This window comes from Crocodylus siamensis, chromosome 4, assembly GCF_052110815.1.
Source record: "Crocodylus siamensis isolate JL-2025a chromosome 4, ASM5211081v1, whole genome shotgun sequence".
Classification (NCBI taxonomy): Eukaryota; Metazoa; Chordata; order Crocodylia; family Crocodylidae; genus Crocodylus; species Crocodylus siamensis.
This window is the reverse complement of record NC_143398.1, coordinates 92,211,123-92,236,654: the sequence shown is the minus strand read 5'-3', so window position 1 is coordinate 92,236,654 and position 25,532 is coordinate 92,211,123. Positions and strand designations below refer to the sequence as shown.

The window sequence follows — 25,532 nt, the reverse complement described above, 5'->3', positions numbered from 1 at the left end:
CCCACCCCCTTCCCTGCAATATGGGTGCAGCTGGAGGCTGCCCAGTCCTGACTTAGTTCCCCACTGGCTAGCAGCTGCAACAGGCTGTAGCCAGGCGGCAGGAGAAGTGGCAATGATGTGGATGCAGATTCCAGCTGCCCAGCTCCAGGCAGACCCTGTAGGCTGTATGCTGCTAACCCCTGGTCCAAAGAAACTCTTGTCAGCACTTTTCCCCTGCACCAGTGATGCTGTCTCCCATGTTCAGTGCTGCAGATTTGAAAGGATGGCATGAATTTTCATACTTGAAGTTATTACTTACAGAAAATATTTCTATTGGACAGAACAGCAGTTGGTGATTTAAATGTTAATTCTGCCTGAATTAGCCTGTGCAGGGATATTTGAGGGATAATTCCTCATCTGTAGCTGCATACTATTAATATTAACAATAGTATTATAGTAGTGCCTCAGGATCCCAATAGAAATCAGACTTCTTTTATGGTTGGTACAAATATAAACAAGTTGAAGTCCGAGCCCTGAACAACATACAGTTTAAATACAGAAGATATTATAGGCAGCACAGAAGCAGAATGAACAATGTGATGATATATAAATGTCATGTTAGTTCTCCCACATTTTGCTCTTTGTTTTTCTCTTTATTTTAAATTGTATGTGGGCTTTTTGGGAGGAAATTAACTGAAAAGAATAAAAATAAGGTAACAGACATATAAAAGAGAGAGAAAGAAGGGGAGCATGTAGAGCAGGGTGGAATGAAACAGAAATAAAGAAGTGGAGAAGAAGCAGGAAGGAGTACAAGCAAGCACCCAGTCGGCGCAGGGAGATGAGTATTTTGAGTGATCGGTGTACAAACTGGTCAAACACTGGTGATGTCGAAGTCCAGGTGGCCCTGCTGCTTCAGTTGCTTTTTTCTGTTGTTCCCAAATGCATTTCTGGCTCCTAGCATATCTTTCCCATCTACATGTTGCTGCGTGAAGGAGGAGGATTACATTGGCTTTACTGTCCCCACTCCTGGGATCTTCCCGGCATAGTTCACAAACTTCCAGCAAAACTATTTTCAGTGAAAAATCAGTTTTTCAGGGTTTTTTTTTCCTTGAAAGATGGCTGTTTTCTGGGGGACACTGGGGACTCTTTGAATATGTCATTTAGTGACCTCTTTGCTGTCAGGAAGGAGATGGGAATGGGTTCTTTTCTAGACAGCTGAGTGTCACTCAGCCAGGGAAGAAACTTAAGGTGCCAAACCATTACATTACTGAGCTCTGAAGTGGATTTGAGGCAGGGAGGGGAACACCCCTAAAACTTCCCGCTTAGCCTTATAAAAAAGCTTCTTATAGATGAGAATAGGCCATTTCAGCAAACCGTGAGGAGCCAGCCAGTTGCTGAACAGATATAATATAAGCAGCGTGCCACCCTATCAGATGGGTAGAAGATTTGTCCTTGTTCCTTTCAATTCCCAAACAAATACAGATCAGTTTCCTTCCAACAGGGAAACCACCCAAGTGAACCACAACAGACTCTCTAGAGCATGTGTCCTCAGACAGTGAGGAAGAATTTGAAGCCCAGGGGAATTCGTTTCTATCAAGCCATTCAGTGATGTTTTGTTATAGGATTGTTTTTCTGCAGCAAGTTTAGGTAGCACAAGCTGCCATGTATTCAGCCTCTCAGACTGGGATTTCAACTCTGACAAGATCATAAACTATTTTAGTTTTTCCTTTTGGTTAAATTTTTATTGTGCTCAACTAATTCACTGCATAGTTTGTAAAGCCCTGTAAATCACAATTACATATAATGTTATTTCATAATTAGTTCTTAAGGCTGAGGTGGAAAAAAAATCCATCTTCTGTGTAATTTTGTTGGCTTCAGTGGCATTTTGCCAGGGATGAACCATAAATAATAGATACTAATCATTTATTACTTGTTATTCTTAGAGTGCTTGTAAGAAAACATCACAAGCTGCCGCAGTTGAAAAGGCAACTGAAAACTTAACTGCTCTGGAATCCAATCTTCTCAAACTGACAAAACCTGGTAGATATTTTAACAAAATATTTCTGTCTTTTCTATGATTTCTCATGGCTTGCTGCAAAGAATGCTTTTCCCAAATAGTACTTGTGGGTTGTTTGTTTCTGTTTGAGAGGAAAATTAAGGGACATAATCAACAAAACGCATGGTTTCTGTTGTCTTATTTACCTTCCAGTAACACATGGCATTGCTTTAACATTTCCACCAATACTAGCTGTTTCCTCATTAAAAAAACATTCAGACAAGTTTCAATATTCTCTCTATTGGTTACAGTGGAATTCTATGCTGCATCCTTAAACCAATGGTTCTCAAGGTTTTTAGGTTCAAGGCACCCTTAGATAGACTCACAGCACCACTCGGAAAAGGCCAGCACTTGGTTTTCCACTGATTTTTCTATAGTAAAAAAACCCCAAAACAAGCAAACAAACAAAAAAACAACAAAGCAATTCTTCTGTTGCAAAGAACTAGCAAGACAGGTCAGAATGTTTTTAACACTATGGATTCCTTAGTGTTTGAAATCTTTAGGTTTAGCTTGTGAATCGTATTTGCATTCCTAACGTACAAATATTGTGTAGGACCCCACAAGATCTCAAGGCATCCCTTTAAAAGAGTAGCTGCCTTTAACTCTCTGCATGGTATTTACAGTACAATCTAGTTTTGAGAATATAATGAACTGTGTTTCTCCTGACCCTTAATTTCTTGAAGGAGCAGAAGAGCACATGTAGAGGTATGTCTAACAACAGTTCTCAGGTTTATTTTGCCCACACTTATTTATGACCCCAAGCCTGTATGATTATTAGAAATTTAAAACCAGCAAGTGCTCCTTACTCTTCTGAAATGATCTTACTACCCATTTGACATTATAACTACTATTTTTAGAAACACTGTCGCAGAAAATTTTGTGGATTGAGGCAACACAGATATTAAATTTTAAAGATACAATCTTTCAGAGTTCATTAGAAACTTGAATCATTGAAAGTTTGGTCGTTACCATCTGAAACATATAGCTACTTCACATCCTGGATCAGATGAAGTATGGATTTTCTCTCTTTCTGTTGCTTGAATTGAAAGTATGTTTGTGCCATATTTGAATATTCCTTTCTGTGTGTATCAAACATTTCCTGTGCCTACTGCTTTTTCTTTTTATTTAAAGGGTAAATGAGTGCATAGGGAAAGCAGTCTACTACTCTGTATTGGAGTAGGAAAATCCCCTCTTTGGAGAGGCTCTGAAACTAGGGAAGCACACACAAGTCACATTTTCATTTCCTTCTCTTTTCAGTTGCAGATCATAAAACCTCTTTGGGGATGGGAGGCTAGAAATCATCTGACAGTTGCTCGCCACTCAAGTGCAAAAAAATTGAGAAGCTCAGTACGCAGAATTTCTCTGTACTAGGCCTACTATACTCCTAAGGAGAATAATCCCCTGCCAGGGCTGACCTTGAATTCAGTAGGGCCACAGGTGGCTCTTCTCTTGCTCTTCCTAGTTATCCTTGGGCTATGGTTCATTTTAAAACACTTCCTTCCCCAAGTTCTGCTGCTAACGTGTGACCTTTTTTCCTCTTGAAGATTTTCCTCTGGTGCTAGTTAGTAGAGGTGAGAACTGATATGTTTCTGCCATGTTCTAGACAAGGCTGTCCAACTGACTGCTCCCAGCCACATCCAGGCCATGAGGATTTAAATTGTGGCCCATGCAGTGACAATCCCCTTACCATTCTGGCTGTTGCTACTGGGGTATCCAGGCTCCTCCTCCCTCTTCTGACTTCAGCTTCCTGGCCTTGCCTCTTCCCCAGGGAGCACTTATGCAGTGCAGCACAGTGCAGGGGGCACCTGGAACGCACAGCTCAGTGGGAGGAAGGGGGAAGGGAGCAGTGTAATGAGGTGGAGGCTGTTGTAGTATGCAGCCTGGAGGGCCTGCAGCCTGTGGTCACTCAGAAGTTGGACTAGTTCAGAGCAGGATTGGACAGCAGACCAGCTAAAATCACTGGTAAATGTCTGGGCTCAGAGTTGGCCATGGGAAAATGGTGCTCTGGGTGAACTTGTATTTTGGTACCTTTCCCCCAGTCAGTGGCGCTGCTGCAGGCAGAGGCAGGTGGGCAGGGATGTGGGGCACAGTCAAGCAGGGAGAGGAGCATATGCCAGGTCAGTAGGCAGGTGGGCAGGCACCGCTGCTGCTGTGTGGGAGCAAGGCAGGCAGAGTAGAGCAGGCACCATCTGGCCCACAAGTGCCCAGCCTGTTTCTTCCTGAGCAGTGGCTGGAGGCAGGGGGCAGGCTGGGCAGGGCACTGCTCCTCCTGTATGGGACAGGGCAGGGCAGGGTGGCGGGAGAGTGCTGCTCTGAGCATTGGCTGTCCACGCACACACACGTGTGTGTGTGTGTGTGTGTGTGTGTGTGTGTGTGTTTGGTGCCCCCCTGACCGTGGCACCAAGGTGCCTACCTCTAAGGCTGGCTCTGCCTAGGCTGCTTAGAAGCTACTATCATTGCAGTTGGGAATCTTTGTGGTGCTGAAGGGACGTTCCCCAGAGAGTTAAAGTATTTTTGAAAGAGTTACAGATGTATTAACATTTCAGTGCCATGCAACTTAAAAATGGGTAGATCAATAAAAAAAATGTGGATGAAACATGAACATCTTCAGGCTAAAAGTGTATGTTTTTTTGTTTTCCAAATTTTGATAAGATTAAGAGGTTTTGAAATGGAAATCTGAGTCAAGCTTTAAGTATAGAATCTGTACTGATGGTTCACCATTAGTTAGTGGTCTTCCCCTTCCATTTCTGTGGCAGCAAATATATAGCATGCATGAAAATAGCTCTGTAGCAAATGTAAAAGTTAAGTGGAGAGATCCAATTAAATACATGTAGCTCATCTACACCCTGATCCTGTAACTTGTTCTGTAGATGTAAATGCCTGTGCTCATGCAGAACAAGTTGCAAGATCTGAATGAGTTTTGTAAGTTAATTGAAAATTAAATTGTTCATTTCAAAAGATACTGTACCATATAAACTCCTTGGAAAATTAAATTAGTGGATGAGTCAGTTACAGTAGAATGCATTTTCATCAGCCGTGGTATGTGCCATAAATGCTTGATTTGTTAGGTTAGTATTGAAATATTGTGCTTGTCAGAAAATTAGGGGGGGTGTTTCTGAAAAAAAAGTTGAAAATTTTCTGTAGTTCATCAAAAAAGGTGAATATAAAAAGCATTTAAAAATCCATGATAGGGTTACTTAGAATGAAGGACATGATACAAAGTGTTAGAAGAGTCCTTGTTGACTGCATTAATAACAGATACTAGATGCCAGGATAACAGCTATCTTAACAAATATAGATAAGTGTTTTAGCACAATATATTCACCACTACAACATGCTATTAACAAATATAGTGACAAAAGCCACTTTCAGAAATTCTTATGGGTGGATCAACACTTGTAGCATCCCATTAATGACTGTCTAAGAGGAAAATGAGGAAGAGTAGAGTTTGCCTGATTAACTGGAAACCTGGGAAACCATCTAGGTTAGCACAAAGAATGATTCAGGCTTTCTTGATGATTTTCTCAAATTAAAATTTTATGTAACCAGTTTTAGATCCTGAATGCTTATTCAAAGCTCATCTCCTCAAATTTAGCAAATGGGGTAAAAAAACCGAAAGGCAATCTTTTCTATCCCTTTTTCTATAGGTACAAAATATAATAACCAAAGCAGTATATTTAAAGAGCACTCATCAGTGCTGGGCACTAATTTTCTTCAGTCATTTGGACAGTGTAGGCAAACGTATTAGGAGGGTTGGTGTTTTCAGTCAACATAATGAAATACTTAAAGCTTTTATTCTATGGGATGAATGGATATTTTTAAGACAATGAGAATCAGATGCAGTGCTGTGTTGACGGGCTTAATGAGCTTGCAGTCATAGTACAGAGACAGTAACTTAATTGAATTAATAGGAAATACTAAAGACCCTGTATATAGTCATACATGGAAGAGATTTGTAGTGTAACACCTGAGACATGTATGTCTTTTTCTTCTTTCTTTGTGCTCCTTTTCTTCTTTCCTTGCACTCCCATTTCTTTCCTTTTATTCTTTGCATACATTCCTAGTTCTGTCTTATTTATTTTTTGTTACTATGAAAAGATTGTTATATATGACCTTTTTGGCCCTTTAATGTATTTAGCCTCTAACAAATCTGAGTGTTTTTTAATAACAAAAAAGTGGTTGAAATAATTACATATTGCTTTCTTGATTATCTCCATTGGTTATGCCTTACTCTGTATCCTTTTTAAAAAAAACCCAAAATCCTCAATCTTTTTAAATATTTTTTAACACACACACACACACACACACACACACACACACACACACACACACACACACACACACACAGAGAGAGAGTCACTGGTGGATGGCAGGCAAAATGCTGGAGCTTTTCCATAACTCCACCTTCTTTTCTAGGATAAGACAGACATTGTTGCCATGGCTCCTAGCCTTGTGATCATTGATATGACCATTCCACTACTGATCTCAGTGACCTAGCATAACTGTTGCTTCCATGAGTAGGAAACATTTTTAAACAGCTTGGGAATACAGAGTAAGAGCAGGAGCCAGAATCCATATCAATGGATTCATGGCCACAGAACCACACTCCCTTTTGGCTGCATAACCATTTCCCTCTTGGCTACTGAGTAGACCAGCTCCAATAAAAGAGATGGAGGGTTCTCTGGACCCTTCCTAGCTTGTGTCCTGGTGATTAGGATGATTTCTTAGGAAGTGGAAGATGTAGTTTTAAAGAAGATGACGTATAATCTGGGTTTCCCATTCCTGGATAAGTGCCCTAATCATTAAGCTATTTGGCTGAAATATATCATATAGGTATCTCCCTCAGAGTTAGCTTTAGAATATCAATGCAGCTGTGTATGGGGGCCCTACTGAAAGAATAGGGGAGAGCTATGTTCTTTCCAGGCTGGATTTAGAAAGGTTGCCTTTGGCTAAAATAGGAGAACTACATCAGGGTAGATTAGATTTGGCCTTGTAGGGTACACTAGGCTGCACATTGCGGGAAGAAGAGAGCTATGCATCTCCTTGCATGAATTTGCATTTCACTCCAAGGTAGGACATGCAGATTTTCTACAAGCTGTGGGAAAGATTTAGTGATTATTAGGACTTGGTTCTTAACCTTTTTCATCTGTAGCTGGACATGTGTTTCTCTCTTTTCCTGAACAAATTAGATGGAAAGAACAATCGTCTTTCTTAAATATTTGGTACCTTACATTTTGAAAGCACTTCTGATAGTGAGAAATTATGTGCTTACAGAAGATGTCTTACAGTCTTCAGTAGTAAGAAATAGTTTATATAGTTCTGTTACTTGCTGTCCTGATGGTTTTGGATTTGATTTGATCATCAATCTAGGTACCGGATCTGATCTCACAGGACAAGAAGATCCTTTTTTCCTCTATCCTATAATTTCTTGTTGGTCAACAAAGAATGCCTATAAAGAAGGTAGGACAACTGGATTTAATTCTAAAATCTTCATTTCTTTAAAAGTCTTAGACCGTGTCCAGACTAGTGTGGCTGTGCCATATGCAGTATGGCAGGCACATCTGCGGTGCCACATACCACACATTCAGTTCTCAGTGCTACAAAAAAAAAACCCAACCAGGGGTACAAAAAACATCTGGAAAAAAAAGCAGAGTGGAGCACGCAGTAGTAGCATGCAAAGCTGGAGCCTGGCCAGCCAGAGCCACACTCTGCTGTCGGCCAGGCTCCACGTGGCAGGAGCTATGTGGCTGCAGCCCCAGAAGGCCCCCAGGATCCCAGGTAAGGCTGCTGGGGTCAGCCCAGTGCTGCTCCCACCCTCTCCTCCCCCACCTGGGATACTTGCTGTGTGCTAGAGTATGTGTGGCACAGACATTCCCCCAGGGACAACTGGCGGCAGCACAAGGTGCACAGCCGCTAATTGTCTCTGGGGAACCAAATGTCCATCTAGGTCTGCATGCAGCCTTAGCAATCACTTTTGATTTTGATTTTTATTTTTCATTTCTATTTCTCCAGTTTTCATAATAAGCTCTTGGGCATGTGATTTCCCCCCCACATTCTGTCTGTTTATTATTTGAAGCTAAAGTAGTTTTGAATGTCCCTCATATCTTAGTATTTGAAATCCATGAAATATTTGCAGCAAATTATGACTTTAGCTAAAAATATAAATATTTTTTCATTAGCTCATGAATATGAATATTTTGATTTAGAGTGTATAAGTTTTCTGAATTTTTCTTCTAGAGAGCCCTTTTGGTAGTGCAAAATATGACTTCCAAGTGAGAGAGGCCATTTTTAATAAAACAAGAATTTTAAATATGAAGAGCAAGTTTGATTTATATTTTAAATTTAAAATTTGAGGCTGTAAAATCTGGTTGAAGCTACTTTTATATTCTTAAAGAAATAGAATTCAAAGAATTGAGTATGGCACAACTATAAATTGACAATTAATTGCATTATTAATACTTCATAAATAAGGACTAGTAGTTTCTTTGGCTTTTAATTTCCAGGTAGCAATGTACAACTTGCTGACAAATGATAATGAAAACCGATATAGAATTTACAAAACAGAATTGAAAACCTGGAATTGTGCAAGTAGATCCCTAGACTACTAGTGTTCTCATTGCAGGAATCATTCAAATGATTTATTCATTCAATAAATACATATGCATTTGTACTGCTTTATCAATGTTTTATTTGTCTCTTGTTCACTAACTCACAAAATTCAAATTTATATTTAAATTCACAAAAGTTCACAAAAGGCCTTGTAGTCATTTAGGGCCTTATCCAGTTTAGATCTTTAGGTGCCTAAACAAAACTTAAGTGGAATTTAAGTACCTAAATTATTTGGGCATTCTTAAAGTTATTTTAATTTATTTCATTTAATAGATTTCATAGACATTAGGGTAGGAAGGGACCTCAGAAGATCATAGAGTCCAGTCCCCCTGCCCCAGGGGCAGGAAGGCAGCTGGGGTCACAGTATCCCAGCAAAATAAATATACAGTTGACTCTTAAAGGAGTCCAGAGTAGCATTGTTTGGCACAACACACATCCCAAGTGGTAGATTCAAGAAAGGGTGAGGAGCCTTTTGCACAGGGTGACCATACATCCTGATTTGGCTGGGACAATTCCAGATTTTGGAGGCTGGTTCCAGTTGGCCAGTGAAAATTAATGTGAGTGTCCCAGGCACAGGGTAGGGAGGCAGAGCAGCAGAAACTATAAAATAAGAAGTTCTAGAAGACATCAAGATTGCCCTAAAATAGGTTAACTTGATTAGTGGAATGACCGTTAAAAAGGGGAGATGATTGTTAACACCTGTTGCAGTGATCTCCCTGCTCTGGAAAACCCTTGGGGCTGGAGGATTGCCACTCCAGCAGTCTCCCCACCTCAGGGGTGCAGTGAAGAAACCCCTAGGGCTGATGAAAACCCCTGGGGCAGAAGGATCACTGCAGGGGAGATCCTGCCACCCTTGGGCCGGAAAATCTCAACAGTCCTCTGGTCCTAAGGGTTTCCCACACCCCTGGGATATGGGGATTGCCCTGTGTCGATCTCTTGGCCCCAGGGGTTTCCCCACACCCTGGAGTCACAGGAGCCCCGGATGCATGAAAACCGTAACCCTTGGGATTGTGACTTTGCAATTCCTAGGGCTCAGGGGTTTTTCACTAGACATGGGACACCCCTGCAGCTGGGAGCCCTATCAGCTGATAGGGCCTCAGCAGCAAGGTAGATGCTGCTACATGTGCAAAGTAAAGCTCGGAAGCAACCAGCTATAAAGTTAGGATACATTTTTGAGGTTTAACTTGACATCTGGTTGGAGCTTTTTGTTGTTGTCGTAGCTACTTCGCAGGTGTAGCTGGTCTTCTGGTAATTGCACAATTAATCAGTTAATTGTGCAGTACCTCTGAAGTAGGGATGGGGCCTAAGTTCTAGAGACAGGTAGAAATTCAGATAATAGCATTTTTTCTTGGCTACCTCTAGAAACCTCCAGTTTTGAGAATTGACTGTTCAGAGATGCTCAAATGTGCCCATTTTCTGTACCAAGAACCTACGAGGCTGAACTTGTATATTTAGATTGCCCTCCTGGGACTGAACACCTAATTTTTAGGCACTGCTATACACAAATAGAGGCACATGAGTGATCGATACTGAACTGGCCCCAGTGAGGGTTTGCTACCGCTAATCTATAACTGGGTAGTAAAATATTTTCTGAATTATATATTGAATGTTATTAAACATTCCATTTTCAGTACCAGCATATTTCTTTTCTTTTTCAATGTACTTCATCATATGCATTTGATTATGGGAGATCTCATAAGTTGTAATAATTCAGTAACCGACCTGAATTCAGAAAAGTCAAACATTGATACAAAAAGGTGGTTAGCTGTATTAATCTGAAGTTATGCAGAAGGTGCGGCAAGGCAAAAACCTACCAGATGCTTTGAATAGAGTTGATGATCCCTTTATAGTATCTGATGAAGTAGGCTGTTGCTGTTGAAAGCTCATGCCTCTGAATTATTTTGTCTCTTAGGTGTCAGCTGCCTTACCTTCTGTAGTATTAATGCAAATGTGTAATAACTACGTATTATTTTATCTTTAATGCAGTTTTGAAATTCAAAAAGAAACCTCGTTTTCTAGAGTTCTTTGTTCAAGTTTTACACCAAACACTGAATGAAGAGAAGTTTCAGCGAGTATTGGAGTGGGCAGGCTATGTGCAAGATTCCTTAAAAAGGTAGGTTTTTGCCCTGGGCCAGAATGCTGGGAGAGGGGACATGTGACTGAGGGGAGTGTGGAGTACATGTAGGCGAGCTTGCAGCCTGCCCCTGTGCCTGTGATTGCCTCTCTTCTCCCCCACCCTGTCTTGCCTTCTGCTTTGGCTCTGGTCTCCAGCCCTGACCTGACCTGGCCTGGCTGGAAGCTGCCACCACTTCTCCTTTGCTGGGCTGGGTTGGGGCCAGACTGGGGCTATGCTGCTGCTGAATGCCCCAGAGGAGCAGAGCTGCAGTAGAAGGTAAGGAGGGTGTGTGAGCAGGGGTTGGGGAGCAGGGGGTAGGAGAGAAGGCTATGGGGGGAACAGGGGATGGGATAGTAGGCATAGGCACCAAGGGACAGATGGTAAATGGGCACATGACATGGGGCAGGCAAGGGGGGTGGGGACAGAGGGGTGGCGGTCTGGTCTCTCACCCCCCACTACAGCTTTTCCCAGCACAGCACTGGAAAGGAAGAATTTAGGATGATTCTGCTAATTAGATTCTAGTAATGGATAATTATAAATGTATAATTTCCTATATAGAGAGTCTAATTGTTGGTGGGGTGGTCATCTTGCATTCCAAATCATCTTGAATTTGGGTATATATGGAAAGGCCCATGAGGTGTGGAAGACTACGTAGCTGCAGAAATTATTCTGTACTGTGAGGATGTATGAAAATTCTTCTACTTTGATAGTGTCTAGTAAAGCTCACTTCTGTCGCAGATAGTTGCCAAAATGTGTCAGTTTGAGCAGGTATATCCAGCAATGTAGCCATTATGTTTTTAGCAGTGATAGTGATAAGCCAGTGGTTTCTATGGGTCACTGCTATTGGTCAAGCAGGGTCAAATTTAAAGGAGTAGTGCAGCAAAGGAACTATTTTGAGTTGCCAGAGTAGGAAATTACAATGAGTGTATGGTAAGAGTTTCATTTGCATGTATGTATTTTTCACCAAGCTGCTTCACAGATTTTTATATTTGACTGGTTTTTTTTGCCTTTTTGGCCTCACATAATGGGATGACATTCCAAGGCTTACCAGAAGGCTGTCTATATCTACAGATATAGCTAATTTGCATGCACAAACCCATGTTAAAGAACATTTAATATGGTTTCAAAATCAAGCACTCAAAATGCTGATATATATGGTAAATATGCGACTTAATTCAGTCCTGTTGTGTGTATGCAGTATGGTACATTTTTAAAAAAAAATTATTTCATGATCACACATTTTTTTCCATGGGCCCTTGCCTCATTCAGTCTCCCTTTATTTAATGAGAACCTAGGTCTTAAATTCAGATGGAAGATTATAAATTATGTTTGGATTAATTCAGGTATCTATAAATCTTTATATAAGGATAGCGTCCACAAAAACTTATAAAGAATAACTATCTTTAAGAAAGCATAATGGGCTCCTTTGAGATGCTGAACACCCTCAACTGTCTTTGATGTTAGTAAGAACTGCATGGGCTTTAGCTTTTCCCACCTACTTTAATTGTTATCTTACCAAGTTTTGTTATTAATACATGTTTATTAGGAGGAATCGCCAACTTCTTGGTATCAAAGGAACTTCGGGGAAGGAAGGAGATGGGCTCAGCGTATCTGAAGATACAAAACGGTACACTACAGCAGTAGTGGAGTTTCAAAAAGTGAGTTGTACTTTTATTAACAGCTATATATCTTTACTATATAGGAACAATGTAAGCACAATAAAACCAACAATAATAAACATAGCAAACTGAAAATGAAAAATTGAAAGAAACAATTTCTAGCCTTTGGGGCACAAATTCTAACTCTTAACGTGCCTTTTTCTCCAAAAAAGCCTGGGGAAGGAGTTAGGCTTTTCTAATGCCTTAAAAGCCGATTTTAGACAAGGCAGGGTAGTGAATTCCAAAGTTTTTGAAGACTATCCTGTCATCAGCTTTTTTTAGAAAATGACAAGATTCTGGTATGAATCATTTTCATGGCAGCCTTGTACACAGAAATAAATTATTTTCCAAACAGAGCAGTCTGTTCCATATAGGTCTTTATACATCAGAACATCTTCTTGTTCACAGAGAAAGCAATTCCTGATTAATTCCCATCATAGATGGTTTTTACTTCAAATTAGCTAAATTTACACAGGAATACAGTCAGAAATAACTTTTTCAGTACAAAATCCCATCATAATCAGTTGTTGCTGGTCATCTATAAACTACGTTATAAGTGAGGATGGAGCTGCGGAAGAAGACTTTTAGGTCCACTCTACATGTTACAGGTGTTGCACAATTAAGTGGAGACCAGCTACAGGTGGAAAGTAGCTATCACAAGATAAAAAGCTCCAACCAGCTGTAAAATTAGACCTTGAAAATGTGTACTCACTTCAGAGCTGGTTGCTAGCAAGCCTGAATTTCCATGTGTAGCAGGGACTCTCCTGCTGCTGGATGCACCATGCCCAGCATGGCAGCTACAGTCCCCAGGGTCTGGGGGTTTCCATGCACTTCTGAGCCCTAGGCATTGCAGTAGCTGCAATCCCTAGGGCTCTCTGCACCCTGAGGCTGGAGGATCGCAGTGATCCTCTGGCCCCAGGGATTTCCTAGACCCTTGGGGTTGGACAATCACTTAGCAGCAATCCTCCAGCCCTGAGGGTTTCCTGTACCCCTGGGGCAGGGAGATCTCTGTAGTGGCAATCTTCCAGCCCTCTGTGGAGTGCCTCCGCACCTTTGGAGCCCCTCACCTGGAATGCATGGGGCTGCCAGCTGTGGGACCTTGTTTCTTGCTAGTTCAGGTGAAGCCCAAAATTGGGTCCCCTTGCACCAGCAATAAGGTACAATGTAGTCTAATGCATGATCCTACAATTGCACCTCCTGCCATATACATGTGGCATGGCAGGAGGTGCTATTGTGAGAATTGCTCATTAGATTCCATTGCACTTTACCTGCATGTGTAGAGGGGGCCCTAATGTCCACTGTATTGATGGTTAAAGATAAGAGATCATTCTGTGTTTCTACCTAACCATCCATGGAGTAATCTCTTGGAAGACATAGTCCCATAGCTTAATTAAAGTCTGTCTTACATATCTTCAAGCAATTTAAAAAAAAAATCACTTAAGGAGACTGTAATGAGGTTCCATATACTAGTGTATAGTGCAAAAAGGAAAAGAAATGAAAACCTGTAAGACATTATCTTCCAAGAATTTGAACAGATAAGATAGTCTCATTGGAATTTTAGTGGTCTTTGAAAAATATCTGTTTGTGTCCCAAAATGTCTACTTTCTGCTGTATTTAAAAGGGATTTGTGTAACTGATTCTTTAGAAATATAGGACTGCAAGGGCCCTCAGTGTTCATAGGTTTTCTTTAGAAATTTCTTATCTTGGTACAATCTTACTGAACTTTTTCTTTTTTCTTATTTATTACAATTTAAATACAGAAATAAAGTCTGAAATTTTACAGTACCAAAATTAATAATTTACAATCGGGGTGGATCCAGGGGGTTACAGTGGTGCAGTTGTACTTCCCTTGCACTGCCATCTTGTGGAAGGCATGTCAGTGGCTCCTGTTTTCCATAGTCCCAGATGCCTGGGTCTCTTCAAGAGTCCATGCAGGTACTGATATCAGACAATGACAGGGGTGGGAGGGCAAGGCATGGCGGGTGGCACTGGCTTGACAGGGCAGCTGGGGATGGGGTGGTATTGGATGGGGAGCAGACACAGGAAGGATGAACCCAGTACCATAATTTGGGGAGCAGGCAAGGCACCACACCCAGGTGCCAACCTAGTTGGGGCACCAGAATGGCTCCCTCACCCCTGCAGAGTCCAACAGCAGCAGCATCCAGATGTTATAAAAGCAGACCTCAACCATTACTTTCAGCCCCATGGAAAACCAGGGGATCTTGTCCAAACTTCCCTGTAGGTAGACCCCACCATGGCAGCAGCAGAAACACCTAGGGACTGTTTTGAATCCGTGGTGTAGGTAGGACCTTCTCCTCTTTCCACCCTCCCTCCCCCACAGTTTTTATTGAGGGTGCATATCCTGCTCATTACGCCTCTGGGTAGACCTGTCTGCCACCATTGCTGTCCCTGCATGACCTAGGTGCAGCATGGGGAGGGAACCCCTGAGCCCCTTCTACTGTGTTCCAGCTGTGTGGGGTGCCAGGCTTGACTGGGAACAGAGACAGCAACAGGCAAGTTCCCTCTTCCTGCTCCTGTTGCCAGTTGTCCTCGAATATGAAGGGGTGGGGGCATGCAGGAAGCAGGCACAGGGAGGGGGCTGCCTGTACAGCTGCTCCCCCCAACTGGAGGATTCTGACCATTGGGGGATCCTTGATAGGGCTGGGCAGGGAAATGGCAGGAAAAAGGGACCCATATGCCACCATTGTCTGGCTTCTCTGGGTACTGGGACAGAGAGAGCCTCAGGCCTGCCTCTGCCCTGGTCTAGGTTCTTTCCTACCCCTGCCTGGTCTCCCCTCCCTCTGGTGTCCCCTTGCTGGCCTAGGAGCTGCAGCCTCACCCCAATCCCCACCATCATCTGAGGGTCAGAACCAGTGGTATCTTAATCCTGGATCTGCTCATGTTTACAGTGATGGGAAAAAGAATGATGATTTCAGTGTTGGAAATACATTGATAAGTGAAATTGTGGGAGTTAATAGAAGTGGCATTTGTCATGTGATCAGCACCTTGAAAGCACTTTACAGCCATGTTCTGATAGAAGTGCATGGCTTCAGAGTACTATAAAAGTGCCCAGCTGCACAATAAATTAGTCCTCATTAAGTGAGGGTTCAGATAAAGGCACTCCAAAGCAGAGTACCTTCATTAAATTCTGTAAGTCTCTGAGCCTGAGCATGGCTAGGCTGCTGCAGCCCAGCTGTGCCCCCAGGGCTGTCTGCAGGATGGGAGGGAGCTGCAGTCTGGGGTATGCCCAGCCTGAACTGGAGCAGGAGCAGGAGCAGGTAGATTGGAGTTGTCCCACCTCAGGGGGACTCCAGTCCACTCATTCCTACTCCAGCTCAGGCTTGGCACACCCCATCCCACTCCCTCCCCTCCTCTTCTCCTCCTGCCATCCTGCAGGTAGCACTGGAACTGAGAGAGGGTGGGGCTAGGGGAGACAGGCTACAGGCAGGCAGCTCCTCAGCTAGATTGGCTCCAAAGTGGAGCTCTATTCCCCCTCACTGCAACCCAACAGGGAACATCTTTTGGGTTAAGGGGGAGGGGACAGTCTAACACATGGCGTTTTCTGTGAAGTGCCACGAGTTAGACTGGGGAGCTGTATATCTGTCAGTACCCAGAGTTAATCTTGGTATTCCTGACCTTATGTTTATGTTATTTTAAAGAAATCGGAAACTCCAACTTTGAAGAACCCAAGAAAGGAAATAGTGACCCCTACTAGAAGAAAGGACACTCTTAGACAATATTATGTGAAACGCCGCAGTATCCGAGGGAAGTCTCCAGAAGCACAAAGGTAAATTTGCAGATTGATAATTCCCTGAGCTCATTCCATAGAAGCATAATTAATTTTAACGGAAGTTTTATTTTATAAATAAGTATGTGTTGTTTCTAAATTTATGTAAAAATGAACAAGATCCAGAAAGGGTTGTTTATAACAGCAAAATCACAGATTACCTTTTTCTCTGAGACTCTTGAATGATGTAATATACGCTTCAGAGCCTATGAAGAAAAAATGATTTAGGATCCTGATAATGTTGTAAAATTCAGAGAATGTTTAGAGGCCTTGCCTGATGGTCCAGAAGAGTAGTATTTTTTCACTTGTATTCACTCAATCAAATTAGCTTACCACAACAGAAAGCCTTGTTTAGGTGAAAGCTAATATTTTTGAAGTTGCACTGGAAAGCTTAGGTTTTCAAGAGTCTTAAGGAGAAAATTTCTGTAATTTCCATCATTCAATGTTCAGTCTCTTTTGCTTGCCATCAGAAATATTGAGAGATGACATTGTTAAAGGATAAAAGCATCTTCACATGGAGAAAATAGCAGGTACTGAAGGGTTCTTTAATCTAGGAAAAAAATACATAATATGAATGATGGGTGAAAGCTAGACACTTTCAAATTGGAAATAAATGCACTTTTTTTTAACAGTGGGGGTGATTAGCAATTGGAACAAACTATTAAGGAAAACAGTAAATCATCTATTTCCTTATGTTGTCCCATCAATAATGGATGTCATTCTACAAGTTATGTTAGTCGGACATAACTTAGTTATTGGGCTCAGTTAAGGGGTAACCGGGTGAAATATAAGGGCCTATGAGCTTGAACTAGATGATGTAATGGTTCCTTCTGGCGTTTAAAATATATGAAACTACGATTGGTAAGATTCATGTAAATTTAGTATTTTTAAACAGGAGGCTGATACCTTCAAATCATTAGTTCTTTGTATAAAATAATTCAGTGAAAATTAGCAACATGTGATGAATGGGAAGAAGAATTATTTGGTTCTATTATAGTTTATCATTTACCTTATTTACAGAGAAACTTGGGAAAAATTTTCCTATTCTTTACCCATGTTGCCCTAAATAACTTCAGACTGGAGCTTCAGAGAAGGTTTCTAATCATTTAAGTGGGGGACACTATAGAACAGTCAGCCAAATTATATGTTTTTTTTACATCAACACCTCTAACTACATTTAGGAGCTTTTCTAATTCATTTACAGAAGGTATTATATGATATGGTTGCCTATGAGAAGATGGGACTAGACTCAATGACCTTTCTAGGCCCATGGTCCTACTTTAGGACCAACATCAGGAGTTAACCCTCCTAATGACTCTTTCAAAAAACTTCTGTCAGGAAAATGTCTTTTGAAATTAGCCTCTTTACACGTAACTGCAGATGCAAGCCCTTTACTTGCGGAGTTTAGATACAAAATCAGTCAAAGAAACATGGCTTATAAAAGTATCTTATAAAAGTATCTTATACATCATACTTTAAAAAGGTTTTGTAAATACCAAATTTGGTATTTTGGACTCCTCTTCAGTCCATGAATGATAACTTCAGTGAGTTTCAGTATTGTGCTTTGAAAACTTATGTAGAAGTTCTCATTATTTGAAAAACTGTCTATTTGAGGGAGTTTTTAAGTAGGTTGCCCAAATATTGATAGATTTGGCTGCACTATTTTTTAGTTTTGAGACGCTGCCCTTAATTTGGTAGGAGCTTATGGCATTCCAAAATCTGCTGGTATTGGATATAAAGAAAATCTAGTATATCCTGATTCCTTTCTATGTATAATAATTTTTGTTATGGTCTATTTTAATTACAGAGGTGCAAGCAGCTCCAAATACAAAGCAAAATTCTCAAGCAAAACTTGTGCAAATGAGTAACAAATGAGATGAGATGGCAGGATTTGATTAGTGTGGTGTGGAACAGAGGTTCCCAAACATTTTCATATTGCACATCGCCTTCCAGACTTACTATCTTTCCATGTACGCCTACCAGCATATGTTTTATATTTTACCACTTAAATGCCGATTATTATAATGAAAATAAAATCTGCCATTACACATTTTCTTCTGTGCGTCCCCCACAGATGTCTTGCGTACCCCCCAGGGGTCTGCATACCACAGTTTGAGAACCTCTAGTGTAGAATATAGCAGAATGTAAATGTATTTGCAGAAGAAAAATGTAGCCTGCCTTGGTTCAGCATTATAGAATCTGTAGAAAATCATAATATGTTTATGAAGTAGTGGAAGGCTGTTGATATGCAATGGTGTGTACACATGTCACATCATTTTCTCTTCCTGCACTGCTTTAAAGCTCTGGTCTAGCTCTGATAATGTACAATGCTGTTAACATATTTTTGTTTAGGAAAATGCAAGAGGAGTTACAAAAAGTAGCTTTTCACACCCTGGTAACACTATTGAATCCAGTTGTTAGTAATCACTTAAAAAGAAAAAAATTCCATCAAGCATGTCTTGAGGAGATGCCCTGGAGGTCTCAGATGAATATTTATCTGGCAATTACACAGTTCTGTTTGTTTAAGAAGAAGCTGGAAGATCAATATAATATTGGATTTTGCAGTTTACAACATTTGAACAGGTATGATATTATGTATACTGTATATGCTGTAATGTTTAAAATATTAAATGCATGATTAACACCTAACTCATATTTTTAATATGAGTTATAATGGCATAGTCAGTTTGATTACATGACGGCTCTGTTCCTATATGCAAATGAATGATCAAAATTAAATTTTGGTAGAATGAATTTTCTGGATATTTATTTGGAAGTTATTATTTATCTTATTTTACCTGCTTTCATAATTATTTTGTCTCTACTTGTTAGGGACCTACTCAGTTCATGATTTTGTGGATTTCATGGAAATCGTGAAATCAGGCATTGTCTGTGAAGTTGGACAGTGTTCATGAAATCTGCAAAAAACCCCCAAACAAAACCCTTGCTAAAAATGCTGCCTCCCCAGTGAGCATGAAGGGGAGCAGCCAAGATGGCTGCTGCCCCTGCCCCTTGCCACTGATTAGCTGAGGGATGCGTATAATACAGTCCCACTCCTTTCCTCCTCTCCACCAGTAGGTGGTAAGGGGCAGGGCCACATGATGGACAGCCCTTGTAACCAATCAATGGTGAGGGGCGAGACCAGTGGGGCCCCTGGGCCAATCAGAGGTGTGTGTGGGGGTGGGGGCCACTGCAGTAAGCCCATGAAAATTGTGGCTGGTCTCGTGATCTATGTGCAAAATCGGCCACCTACGTCTTTGATTTGGGTAGGTCCTTACTTACTGTAAGCTGCCCTGAACTTTTGCTGGGTAGGGTAGCATTTAAATCAGCTAAGAAAGTAAGTCAGCCAGTCTGCTGTAACACAGTACCTAGAGCTTGTTTAATGATCTTTTTTTTTATTATTATGATCTGCAGTTACGATGTTCTAGACCCTGAAATTTTCTCATTAAATAATTCTGGTATCATAGTGGTACGAGAAGGACAAGATGTAAACTTAAGAGCACCAAGTTACCCACTGCTTAAAAAATCACGTTCAGAAATCACCAAAGGAATAACTGGTAAGAATTAGGAATGGATAAAGAAACTGAATCTGTTTAACTTAGCTTTCTTTATTACTCTATTTATCGAACCTGAAATTACAAACCAGCTCATACAGGCAAATCTATGGATGAATACGGTACGGTTAAAATGGATTGGATGTCAGAAGAACTCTGGATTCTATTTCTGGCTTCTTTACTGATTCATTATGTAACATAGGCAAATCACTTCTAGTTCCTTCCAGAGAAGTTTGGGTGAGATCCCCTGGTTTTCCCAGAGGTCAAAAGTAATGATTTTTTTCCTCCTAATAACAGGGGCTTGTAGCAGTCCTGGCCAGTAGAATTTTCTCTTCATAGTCTTCCACAGTCTTTGTCAAGAGAAGTTCTTAGCACTGTGAGATCTTGACAGAAAAATTTTGGGAAGGATACATAGGAACATAGGAATCTTGTTTAGTTTTATTTCTCTGAATTTCCATTCAGTTCTGACTGTTCCTTATGTCTGATCACAAGTGTCGCAGGCTTAAGCACTGCCTGTCTTCTGCCCAATAGTATAACTGAAGGGGGTGACGGGGGCTGCTGCTTTTCAGAGGTGGAATGGGGGGAGGACACGCACAGATAACTGGTGTTGCCCCATTCATTCCCATGACCTGAAGCACAGAGTTGTCCCTTCAGTCCTATATTTCTACCACTGTGCTATTCCTGAATGATGGTCGCATGAGATTTTTATTTTGGCTCTGGGAAGGTCACATCCACAAACATTGTGATGTTTGCATGTCCTTTGATAGCTGAAATCTCCTACTAAATCAATATACAACAAAGCATAGATCTGCTAAGGGGGAGGGGGGAACCACACCAAAACGTGGATTATCTTCTGCCAGCCCACAGTTGAAGCCACTCAGAAGACAGCAGTGAGCACTACCTTCAGTATTGGTCTAGTTGCATTTGATTTGGATATCTCCAGTTGTTGTTTATGCCATTGTAATTTCTGTGGTACACACTCTTCAACGGCATGCGTCTTTGGTACTGGTACCAGCATTCAGCTCTTTGTTGGTACCAATGTCCATCCAACCACAAGTATCTTCATCTTTGGCAGAGGCTTTAACAATATCACAGTGATTGGTACCAAAATTCTGCATGTTGGCTTTCCTGCTTTCTATAGCTTTGTTTGCGCTTTTGTACTGGGATCCCACAAGGTTTTGTTCGTGGAATTGATACAATACTTACCACTCACTCCTTTGAGTTTCCCATTTTCAGCACCTGCAGAGTCTAATTTTATGGTACCAAGCACAGAAGCACCATCAGTGAGAAGCCAATCAGCACCTCCCTTCCTAAACTACTATTCTGTGGCATCCTCTGAGTCTGAGGAACAACTGTGGTCAGTAAGATCCCAGGACCCTGTTTCCTCTGTTCTTACCACAGGAAAAGGCACTCAATTGTGTGCACACCATGAACAAGGTACTGGCTCATATAAGCATCATCTAGATTACTGTCAACATTCATTTTTGGCTGCTGGCATTTTATAACTTCCAAGATCCATTTTGTATGTGGGGGGACTTTATCATAGGGGACTTGATTGCTCACTTATTTTTTTTTTTTACTCATATTAACCTCCTCATGACACTTTAGGTAGGGACTATTGAATAAGATCAAAGTCAGGGTCTTTCCCTACTTCTTCAAGGGATTTATGAAATGGAACATCCTGCTCCAGGTAATATTTCATTGTTATCTTCAAATGAGGTGGTGATACCTAACCTAACTTCTTTAATTCCTGATGATTATAAAATTTTTCAGGATTTACTGTGGAAAGTAGCAGCAACTCACAAAATTCCCACTGAGAAGGTACAGGAAAGACTACATAAGCTTCTGCATTTTCTGCATGCCTTGGTAGTGAACCAGTTAGCAAATCTGATAAATGAACAATTATTAGACCTTGACATGATTGTAAAGTAGATGCCAGGCTCATTAATACCATCTTAATTATGCAGATAAGTGGTATTGGGCATTGTCAACTGGCTTTGATTGATTTGATTTTTTTTTTTTTTCCCATTCACCCAGTACCAGGATCCCTTGTAGTTAGCTACTAATGAGAGGTCTTGACAAAGCTGGCAAAAACCTGCTGCTAAAGACAAGGAGCTCAACTGTCTGAATCTCTCCAGCAGAAATTTAAACACTGAACCAGTGGATGAGAATCACAAATATTAAAGAAATGCTAGCAAATAGGCATATGTAAATCAGAGTGCCCTGCATTATTGTTTTGATGAATGACTAATGGAGTAGAGACGTCAGTTACATTTCCCTTAGCCGAAGGCCATCCCGTCTCAAAGACTTCTTTTTACATAGACAGCAGATTTTAGGGCAATTGTATTTGTAACTACTACGTCGTTTTCTCCTGATTTAGCTTTATGGGCACTCCCACCAACAGGCTACACGTACTTAAGGAAACCCTCATAATACCAATACAGGGTACCAGAGTTTGTAGCAAAGGGGCATAGTCTCTTCAAGATGAAGCATTTTTCATCCACAGCTATCAAATCCCATGATTTCCCAACCAGAAAATTTGACTTCCTGTGCATCATCAGCTCGCCTCTTTCTTCAGAACTACTTTTCATATTCTTATCTTTGACCATTGGCTAGCCAGTGGTTAGCTTATTTCCAACATGCCTGGTCCAAAATAATTTCAGACCATTGGATATTAAAGATCATGGAGAAAGGATTATATAATACTATTTTTTGTTACACACCCATATACCCATTCCCATCTCTATTTTAAAGACTCTTTTAACAAGAGCATATTTCAAAAGGAGGTCCAATCTGTGATGGTCCTCTGTAAAATAAAGGAGTTACCTGTTCAAACAGGGAGAATTCTGCATTTGAAAGAAGTAAAGTATCAGTCAGAATCCAAGATACCAAGTCAAAGGTTGAAATGAGGTCATAGAGCAAGCCTTTGGTCAAGCTGAGAGGTATGAGACAGGAATAGAAGCAATCCAGAACAAGAGCAAACGGGAGCAGGCAAGAGAGAGGAACAGGAGCAATCCATAACGGGCAGGAGGCAGGAACAGGAGCAGTCTGCAACAGAAGCAATCCGTAACAGGTAGGAGGATCTAAGACCAGTGGTCAGAGCCAGATGTCACAAGCCAGGGTTACAGAGCTGAAGTCAAAGTCAGGATCAAGTGCTGAAGTTGGATTAGAGGAGTTCAGGGAAAGAGCACAAGTGTGTTGCTTGGGCAGCTTGTTATTGTCTGTTGTGGGCTTATAAAGCCTAAGTGGACAGGGCCTTGTACCTGTACCCCTTAGGGATGAATCAGCCTGAGCTCTGATAATTTGTAGCTGAGGCTTGAAACTGGACCAGCCAAGCATAGGCTTATCACACCTACATATATTGAAATGAAATGCCATTCAAAATGCATAAAAGGTCTGTCTATACGAGACATGTTGTTCACATGATATCAGACAGTACAACAGCTGTAGTTTACTTTCTTGGTGTAGATCCATAGTTTTCAAACTTTCTAATGTCACAAAACACTTTCATATCACTTATGTTGCTGTGGAACCCTTACCCTATCCTAAAGACTGACATAAAGGCAGAAGACTGAGCTTGGCAATTGTGGTGCATTGCTTCCCAGCTCAATCTTTTTCTTGAACTGCGGGGAATTTTGAAAACACATTTTGGTATAGAGGACATGTCAGTAGAAAACCTGAACAGCTGATTTGTGGTCAGTGATGAGTAGTTGACAGAACTCAACTATCATTTATTTATTTATTTATAAATAATAAAAGAGCCTTCTACAAGATGCACTTCCATTTCAAAGTGCAAGAGTTTCTCCTTTTGCTTCCATTAATGCTTTTAATTGTACCATAAATAGTAATGTCATATGTGCATGCAATTTGTGGTGTTATAAAATTGCAGATCAGTCACAAAGATGTTCCATATTTATGTAGAACATATATGTGGCTGGTTTGTATCATACTTTAGTTTGAATAGGTGGCATGAGCATGCTGGGACAGGTACCTGAGATTAGGGAGCTGTTCTCTGACCTCAGACTCCCTGTGCCCATGTGCAGTCCAGTTGCATATGTGTCCTTTGAACATGCCAGATGGATCGGGGGAGCCTGAGATTGGGGAGCTGCTCCCTGATCTGGGACCCTTCCCCTAGCATGTTCAGAAGTCACATGTAGCTGGGCTGAACACATGTCTTCTGAACATGCTGGTAGTTGGGGTATCTGAGATCAAGGAGCTGCCCTCCTGATCTTGGGCTTCCTGTGTGCAGGGGCACAAAAGTAGTCAACAGGCAACCCCTGGATCCAGGACACAGCCATATCCTACTCTTTGAGAAGCATGCTGTGAAGTCCGGCATGGGGTTCTCCAGTGCCAGGGTGCATCAGCAGCAGGGTGTCTGAAACTGGGATCCCAGGCTCTGCGCAATCTGGCAATTTGAGAGGTGTACCATGTGGCCTGGCATTGGGGAACCAGTTCCCCAGTGCTGGGCTGCCTGGAGAATCTTTAAAATTCTGGATACCATCAGAGCCATGGATTGGGAACTAGGTCCTTGATCTGGGACTTCCTCTGTATTGGCTGACTTGCAGTAGGATTTGAGGAGCTTGGTCCTGGATCTCAAAAGTCACATGTCCTGCCATGTATGTCTGGCACTGCAGGACATGCAGTTTACTGCGATCCAGGATAAAATTCCTCAGTTCCCATTGTGCAACTACATTAATACTGCCAGGGCACTAAGCCTTCTATGTATTCTTTCACCCCATAGTCAAAGGAGTTGTAAAGGTTACTGCAATCCTGTTAGGGAACCTGCCCTGTTATAGGACTTAAAAGAAAATGCATGGGAGATCATTCTCAGCAGTTGCCCCTCAGTTCTGGAACTCCCTCCCCCTTGAAGTCCATCAGAGCTTGATTCTGCAAGTGTTTAGCAAACAAAGCTAGGCTGGGATATTGTTTAGGGTATTTTTGTTTCATGTTGATACTCTAGTTCTCTTTTAAGTTCTGTTTTATGGCTCATTCTACTGTTTTATAAATTATTTTGCCCTCAGCGTAAGCTGCTCTGACCCTTTGTTGGGAAGGGTGGCATATAAATAAATCAATGAAACCTCATTCTCTCTAATTTTATGGGTGCTCTATTTGGGCGCTGACAGATGCGGTGGAAAAATGTGCTTTACCAGAAGAAACAGCACATTAGTTCTACCCAGCTCTGCAGCGTCTGTATAGATAGGGCACTTCAGCAGGGCTTTTTGGTGCTTTTATCCAAAGTTGATTCAATCACCTATTAGATAAAAGTGCCAAAAAGCTCTGTTGAAGTGCCTGATCTATACAAACGTTGGGCGAACCAGGTCCAACTAATGCCTGTTCTGGGCATGTGCTTGGTTTGGTGCTGGGGTATGCAGAGTTTAAAGTAAAGCACTTATTTTTTATGTCTGTAAGCAGCCTTTGAGCCTATCACTGCATGTCCCTTTCTGCATCTCTGTGATGATGTCCTTCATCTTAGATAGGTGAGTCAAATGTCTACCATGATGACAAAAGCGCCCTTACATTTGTCATTCCTAAGGACAGTATTTCCATATTTCTATACCTAAAATGTCTCCCTTAATTAGATAATCTTACAGTTTCATGTTAATTGACCCATTTATTTTCCTGTATTCTTCTCAAAACCACAATACAGAGAAAACATAATGAAGTGCACATCCTAAATATATGCAACTGGGAAGCATACATACCTTTTGCTTTTATGTTGAGATCCATCTTGGTGGAATTAGGTATCTTTACCACTCTTTGTGGCTTATTTTGG

The 25,532-nt window shown here is 41.3% G+C and overlaps 1 protein-coding gene across 1 annotated transcript in view; it reads left to right on the top strand.

The window, feature by feature from the left end:
• CFAP54 (cilia and flagella associated protein 54) overlaps positions 1-25,532 on the top strand; it is a 247,897-nt gene that overhangs the window by 99,639 nt on the left and 122,726 nt on the right. Inside the window, exons 29-36 of the mRNA XM_090042868.1 lie at positions 1,923-2,019; positions 7,406-7,495; positions 10,631-10,757; positions 12,307-12,418; positions 16,078-16,205; positions 18,558-18,788; positions 19,620-19,762; positions 20,996-21,196. Of these exons, the coding sequence (XP_089898994.1) occupies positions 1,923-2,019; positions 7,406-7,495; positions 10,631-10,757; positions 12,307-12,418; positions 16,078-16,205; positions 18,558-18,788; positions 19,620-19,762; positions 20,996-21,196 (1,129 nt within the window). The remainder of the gene's footprint in view (positions 1-1,922; positions 2,020-7,405; positions 7,496-10,630; positions 10,758-12,306; positions 12,419-16,077; positions 16,206-18,557; positions 18,789-19,619; positions 19,763-20,995; positions 21,197-25,532) is intronic.